The 8015-nt window shown below is 32.6% G+C and overlaps 1 protein-coding gene across 1 annotated transcript; it reads left to right on the top strand.

Moving 5' to 3' along the window:
• The first annotated feature begins 763 nt into the window (after positions 1-763).
• On the top strand, positions 764-1642 carry LOC131018815 (uncharacterized). Its single transcript, XM_057947521.1, has one exon. The coding sequence runs from the start codon at positions 764-766 to the stop codon at positions 1640-1642; it is 879 nt and encodes a 292-aa protein (XP_057803504.1).
• Positions 1643-8015: the final 6373 nt, after the last annotated feature.

Genomic DNA, 8015 nt, shown 5'->3' with positions numbered 1-8015 from the left:
TAAAGCATTCATCTGGACCGGAAGTACTCTGAAGAAACCTTCTTTTTCTGTGAGTTGGAACAGAGCTCGTGCTCTGAAGGAACATGGCGGCATTGGAGTCAAATCTTTCTCTGACATCAATAATAGTTTCATGTTTCGGCTGGGTTGGCATATTATGAACATGAACAGCCTCGGATATCGGCTGCTTCGTCAGAAATATCTCACTCAGACCATGGATTGGGCTTCCCAATGGGCGAGTTCGTCGATTTGGACTGGTGTGAGAAGGACGATTCGGGAGATTGTTTCGGATACCTTCTGCACGATTGGCACTGGAGATACGATTTATTTTTGGAGAGATAATTGGCTCGGGTATCGGCTGATCGACAAAATTCAAATTCCGGAGTTCATGACACCCTATTTCTCTCAGAAAATTTCAGACTACTACTTTGATAATAAATGGCACCTCACTTCTAGTTTTATACAGTCTTTCCCGCGCATTTCTCTAGACATCATTTCTACCCCCATTCCTGGATTGGCGGACGACAGATCCTGAGTACACTCGGGTTTCGGGAACATTACAGCTGCTTCGGCCTTTGCTCACATTCGACCACATTTCCCTAAGGTCGACTGGGGCTCCTGGATTTGGGCCCCTTTTATCCCCGCTAGGCGATCTCTCTTTGTCTGGCGCACTATTGTTGGCAAGCTTCCTACCTTTGATATGAATCGCCTCTTTGGTATTCAGGGGCCTAACCGCTGCACTTTATGCTCGGCAGCGGAAGAGACGATGGATCACATTCTGTTGAACTGTCCCTTCTCGGCTTCTATTTGGGCGGATGTCTTTCGTTGGTTTTTGATTGAGCAACCTTTGCCGTTGGACGTGGGCAGCATGATTCGCTTCTCTATCCACCAGAAGAACAGCAAACAAGTTGGCAATTTGTGGAAAGTTGGGGTGGTCTATCTCCTCTGGAGTCTCTGGTCTCACCGCAACAACGTCATACACAAAAATTTAGCACCTTCGCGCCACTTGATTCTCAAGCAGGTTCGGGTTTTTCTTTGTGAAGCTGCCAACAATTTTGTCCTTGGTTCTATGGCCAACTCGGTTTCTGATCTTCTCATTCTTAAGAATATCTCCATCGCTGGACAACCCAGGAAGCCTTTCTCCTATATTTACGTTGCTTGGCACCTTCCACCGCCGTCTTGGATTAAAATTAATACTGATGGTTCAGTTCGTGAAGGGAGGATTCATGCGGGGGGCGTCTTTAGGAATGCCTTCAATGACGTTCTTGGTTGTTATCATTTCTCAGGCGGCCAGGGGGTTGCGTTCGAAGCAGAGCTCTTAGCTATTATTTTTGCGATTGAATCTGTGCATCGAGCCAAATGGGAGAGAGTTTGGTTTGAGTCGGATTCTTCTTACGTGGTTCAGCTCCTTCAGTCGCTCTCTCAAACGGTTCCTTGGAGATTCAAGCCTCGGTGGCAGCTCGCTCTCTCCAAACTCCATACTTTCACATGGCGCATTTCTCACATTTTTCGTGAGGGCAACAGATCGGCGGATTTTTTGGCTTCTCAAGCTAGGGAAGAGGGTTTTTGGCCTCATGCCATTGCTGGTTTAAATGATTTTGTCAAGGAGGATGTTTCTATTCCATATTTTACTCGCTTCGCTTAATTTTTTTTGGTTTTTTTTTTCTCTTCGTTTTGGATCGGTTTTGAGCCGGGAGGCCTAAGGGTAATGGTTCGGCCGGAATCCTTGAGACCTCCTAACTCAGCTCTGTCAACCTTGGTCCTTGACGAGTTCTCTTTTTCCTCTTCTGTTATGAGGTTTTAACGAGGCTCGGCCCTTAGTCTGCAGCTTTGTGCTTTCAAGGGTTTTCGGTTTTCCGTTGTTATTTCTTTTTTTCTTTTTAATAAAATCTTATTTCAGCAGATTTGATAATAAGATAATGAACTACTATAGTGTAAATAATGATGTCGAAATAATTATACTAAATGAAATAATGTTGAACTAATTGAATGAATGAAATTAGTGAAGTCAATAACTATATGACATATATATGAAGACAATGTATTATATTTTAGTATTAAACGCGATATAATTATAAGAAATAATTATACTCAACGTTCATCAATTTGAATTTATTAATTCAAATAAATTAGTGAAGTTGATAAAAATAAAAAATAAAACAATTAATCATACGATGGGATTTTGATCGGAAAAGTATGTAACATATACTTTATTTGATTATATTATAATAAAGTATTGTAATAGATATCACAATAACTAAATAAATCACTATTGTGTGATTAATGAAGTCGAAATAAGTGTATTCAATGAAATAAAGTTGAATTATCTAGTGAATTTGAAAAAAAAAATGAAATAAATTGAATTGTATAAGATATATATGTAATGAAGGAAATTTTATTAAAAATGAAAGAATATATATGTTGGCCAATTAAATGAAGACATATATAATATTAAATATATTATAAATGAAGGAATACGTATGTGGGCAATATAAATGATGAAAATTATAAAATTAAATATTATATAAATGAAGGAATATTTATATTGTACAATTGAATATGTTTTAGCCTAAAAAACATAAAATTGCATAAAATATATTATAAATGAATAAATATATTACTCAATGGAATTATGTTGTGTAATTAAAAATCTTACTTAAACAAAATGAATCATACGATAAGACATCGCTCGGGAAACTATATAACATATACTTGAAGAAAATGTATCATAATATAGTATTGATGTCAATTTGATAATAAGAAAATGAACTACTATAGTTTAAATAATGATGTCGAAATAATTATACTCAATGAAATAAAGTTGAACTAATTGATTAAACTAAATTAGTTACATTTTTAAAAATAAAATGAATCGTATGATGGGAAATAGATAGAAAAAATAAATAACATATACTTTATTAAAGGTGATGTAATAATAAGAAAATGAACTACTACTGTGTGAGTGACGATAAGAAAATTAAAATAAATGAATCAAACGAATGGATTTTGTTTGGAAAACTATGTACCATATACTTTGTGAAGTCGAAAAAATTATATTCAATGAAATAAAGTTAATAAATTATTTGAAATTAAGTGAATTTGGAAATAAAATTAACATATAAAACTATTTAACATATACTTGAGGGAAATACAATGTTTTATTGAAAACAATTAAACTTGATATGCCAATAAGACAATGAACTGCTATACTATAGTTTAACGAAGTCGATATAACTATTTGTTATAAAATTATGAGTTATTAATTAATTTAAGTTAAATTTATGAATATAATATATAAATAAATGAAATAAAGTGAAATGATTCATACAATTGGATTTCGGCCGCGACACTATTTAACATATTTTTGGATGAGAAAGAATGCATTATACGATGTCATTTTGTAATCTATTGAAATTAATTATTGAATTTGGAAAAAATAAAAAAATTTATACGATTGGATTTCGCTTGCAAGACCATTTAACAAATACTCCCTCCGTCCCATGAATCTTGACACGTTTTTCTTTTTGGGCTGTCTCACGAATCTTGACACGTTTCCTTTTATTTTATCAATTTTATACACACTTAAAACACTAATCAACAATATAGTTAAATTATATTAACAACTAATATTTTTATAATCAACATAAGAATTAAATTGAATGTATGAAAAAGCTAAAATGAGCTAAAATAAACATAAGTACACGACATTAGAAGGTAAGTTAATTTCCAACCATGAGGCTGCCACCGCCGGGCAAGGTGGCAAAGTATCATATACATTAGACGAAGGTCAAAGGTTCGATTCCCCCTTGTCCCTTAGAGGGGGTGATTTTTTTTATGGCAACAAATCGCTAGTTTTTTTTAAAAAAAATCGAACAGGCATTTTCACAAACACATGGCGTACAATCACTTAAAATCTTATACAAAACATAATCAATATTATTTTTTTCCTTTTTCTTAGCCTCAAATCTGCGTTTTAATATTCTAATTCGTAGACTATATATAACATTAATATTTATTTATTTATGGCGACATTAGAAAATAATTTACTCTTAAAACAACTAAAATACTAATTTCGGAAAAAAATAAATTTTGAAAAAAAATATTTAATTTCAAAAAACAAATAATAATAATAAAAAATCTGAAAACAAATTAATAAAACATAATTTTGGAAAAAAATAAAAATTTACTCTTAAAACAACTAAAATATTAATTTCGAAAAAAATATAAATTTTAAAAGTAGTTGAGAAATTTAAGGATATAATATTTTAAAAGAAAAATAATAAAACGATAAAAAAACAATTTTAAAATAAAATATATATTTTTTAAAAAAATGGCAAAAAAAACGAAATTTAGGTAAAATAAAAATGTAAATAAAATATATTTAGGAAAAGATTAAAAGTAGTTGAGAAATTTAAGGAAAGAATATTTTAAAAGAAAAAAAGAAAAATGATAAAAAAAAAATAAAAAAACAATTTAAAAATAAAATATATTTTTCGAAAAAAAATGGCAAAAAAAAAAAAACGAAATTTAGGCAAAATAAAAATGTAAATAAAATATATTTAGGAAAAGATTAAAAGTAGTTGAGAAATTTAAGGAAAGAATATTTTAAAAGAAAAATTAAAAAATGATAAAAAAAAATAAAAAAACAATTTAAAAATAAAAAAAATCGAAAAAATGGCAAAAAAAAAAATGAAATTTACAGAAAATAAAAATGTAAATAAAATATATTTAGGAATAAATTAAAAGTAGTTGAGAAATTTAAGGAAAGGATATTTTAGTAAAATCATAAATTAGCAAAAAACCGGCTCAATCAAAAAACCTTAAAAAACCGTTTTTCATACAGTGTCCGGACACTGCAGTGTCCGAAAATCTTTATTGATATTGGTTTTTTTTTTTTTTTGAGAGGGATCATATATTCGTTTTTTAAAAAGAGACAAACTATCTTTATGATTTCTGTCTTTACAAGTAAATCTAAATATAGTAAAAAATATGTGAATTGTAGTTTGCCCATAATAAGTAAGAATCAAGATTACTTATAGATACAAATAAAAGGTAATAATGATTTATTGGGAGATATTTTGTTAGCATGATATGCCATGATTAGGGATGTCAATGCAGCCCGAAACCCGTGGGCCGACCCGAATAACCCGACAAAATTAGAGGGTTAGGGTTGAGAAATCGCAACCCGAAAAAACCTCCAGCCCGATTAGCCCGCACCCGACTAACCCGGAACCCGATAGGGCTAGCCCGAAAACCCGATGGGCTGGCCCGGTGGGCTAACGGAATTATGACTGATGCATCCAGTTACAACTTCTGCAATGTTTAGATCTATGGTATTTGCTTAAATATATATATGTAGCCTCATTAAAAAAAAGTGAAATTAATTAGTTAGAATATATATATGTGTGTGTGTGTGCAATCTCATTAAAAAAAGAGAAATTAATTACAGATTTTTTGTAGAAATTGATTATTAGTATCTCATTAGTTAGAAATTAATTATTAGTATCTCATTTTAAAGTGATACCAATTTTTTTTTTTCTGTCAATGAGACGTGCATGACAAATCCACTAATTATTCAGTAATAATCCAGATTGATTCTAGTGCATTGATACTTGTTAAATTTTACTATCTCATTTTAATATAATTTTGTTTATGTAATCTTGAATATCTTATATTTTTGCATTTCATGCTTTGCTATATAATTTATATCTTTAATATCTATGTATATTTTATATATTATACATTAGATCATTAGGAATAATAAAATACAAATGATAATTTTATTTTTACGCCTTTAACCTGATTAGCCCGATGGGCTAGCCCGAAACCCGAAAGTTTAGGGTTAGGGTTGAAGATTTACAACCCGAAAAAATCTCCAACCCGATTAGCCCGCACCCGACTAACCCGGAACCCGATAGGGCTGGCCCGAAAACCCGGTGGGTTGGCCCGATTGACATCCCTAGCCATGATAATTAGAGGACACCTTACCAACCATATATGAGTTGGCAAAATCATTCATCTTTTGGGTAATGGTGTCACGGAAATGTCATTGTTTATGCTATGAATTCAAATTACATTAACTTTTTAATTGTATGTGTATATAAGATTTATTTAAGACGAGTTATCATTATTGTGTAGTTTACGAAGTATTATTATTTACCATCAAACTGCATTTAAAATACAATACGTGTAGAATTTGTTTTTTGTTTTAAAAAAAACACAATACTGCTGGTGTAAGAAGTTTGTTACACATTCAGTCACAAGTAGAAATGGTAAAATCCGAAATTGATGAACAGTAGTGAAAACAAATTATCTTCTTGTTGCTTTCAGAAAAACATGAGGAGTTAAAGAGAGATGAGACGTGAGAGCTATTTAATGGAGTATATAGTTTCCCATACCCATTTTTATTTGGGTTTTCTGATAAAAAATAAATAAAAAGTTAAAAATGATTTGTAATTGAATTAACATGTTTAAGTTTGGTGAATGGAAGATTCTTATATATTCTAGTATTGCAGCAGGTGTGTAGGGGAAAATGAAATTAAATTTTGTGACAAGGTTTGATGACCACCTAGGAATAGCAAACAAGTGTAATGAAGGATCAAGTGTATATGCATGGATCGAAAGAGATTAATAATGTGGGGGCGTGAGGCTAAACAATCCACAGACGTCTATTAATAATCATATTTGAAGGATCAATTATATGCATGGATTTGCATGTCCGAACTCATTAGAAATAGAAGCTTCATCTTGATAGCATTCTCAAACTTAACCTTAATAATTGAAATAATTCCAACTAACCAAGCACCTATTAGCGTCAACGATGGCCAATCCAATTGTCAAGCCAAAAACAATGTCTCCCACCGACCAATCACTTGAAGGACTTATCTGCAAACTCAAAGTTTCTCTACACTTTTATGCTGCATTTTGGGATCCTAATCTACGGCTTAGATTACTCCTTCTCCATTGTATAAATTCTGTATTTTTCAGCTTACATCACACATTGTTATCATCTCTGTGAGTGCGATAGATTAGCAGCATTAAGGAGAAAATAGAGAGACTGCAGTGCCTTTACACTAGGCTTAAAGTTTGTTGGTTTTCTTCTTCTTTGCCGCTGTTATTTCCTGAGTTGATTAGTGAAGTTGAGAGCTCTACCGTGGATGTAGATCATCTTGATCGAACCACGTAAATTTGGTGTTTTCGTTGATTGATCTTTTACTTCTTTTATTTCTATTTGTTGTTCTATAAGAGTGTTAAAATCTTGTGTAATTGAGTTGAGATTCATAACAAGTGGTGTCATCCGGTGGGAAGCGATGATCACAACGAAGAAGACAGTGGAGGCAACTCAATCTGACACAAGAGCAGCTGGGATCCTATCATAGCGACTGCCAAGTTTGATACTGAGAAATTCACTGAAAAGAATGACCTCGCCCTCTAAAGATTGAAGATGAAAGCTATTCTAACACAACAAGGCCTTCTTGGTGCATTGAATAGCAAGAAAATGCCAAAGGAAGAGGATAAAGAAAAGCATGAGGAGCTGATGCAGAAGGCACACAATGCCATCATACTTTGCCTTGGAGACAAAGTATTGAGGGAAGTAGCTTGAGAAGAGACTGCAGCAAGGGTATAGTATAAACTGGAGTGTCTCTACACGCCAAAGTCATTAACAAATAGACTTTACATGAAGAGGAGACTCTACTCCCACAAGATGTCAGATGATAAGAGCATTCTCGACCAACTAGATGAATTCGCTAAGGCAGTAGATGATCTAGAAGACATTGAAGTGAGCCTCTAAGATGAAGATAAAGCCATCCTACTAAATGCTCTTCCCAAATCTGTTGATAATCTAAAAGATGTCATGATCTATGGTAGATAGAACTCTATCACTCTGGAGGAAGTGCAAAATGCACGGAGATCTAAGGAACTACAAAAGGCAGCAGAGAATAAAATCGCAGCTGCAAATGAAAGCCTAAATGTGAAAGGAAAAATTCACCAAAGGAAAGCCAAATAAGCCTTGGAAG

This window comes from Salvia miltiorrhiza, chromosome 3 (assembly GCF_028751815.1).
Source record: "Salvia miltiorrhiza cultivar Shanhuang (shh) chromosome 3, IMPLAD_Smil_shh, whole genome shotgun sequence".
NCBI lineage: Eukaryota > Viridiplantae > Streptophyta > Magnoliopsida > Lamiales > Lamiaceae > Salvia > Salvia miltiorrhiza.
Note: the sequence above shows the minus strand (reverse complement) of the source record. Positions and strands in the feature narration are given on the sequence as shown.

Excerpts from the sequence above, each read along its gene's own strand:
- LOC131018815 (XM_057947521.1), top strand. The coding sequence starts at position 764 with ATGGATCACATTCTGTTGAACTGTCCCTTCTCGGCTTCTATTTGGGCG.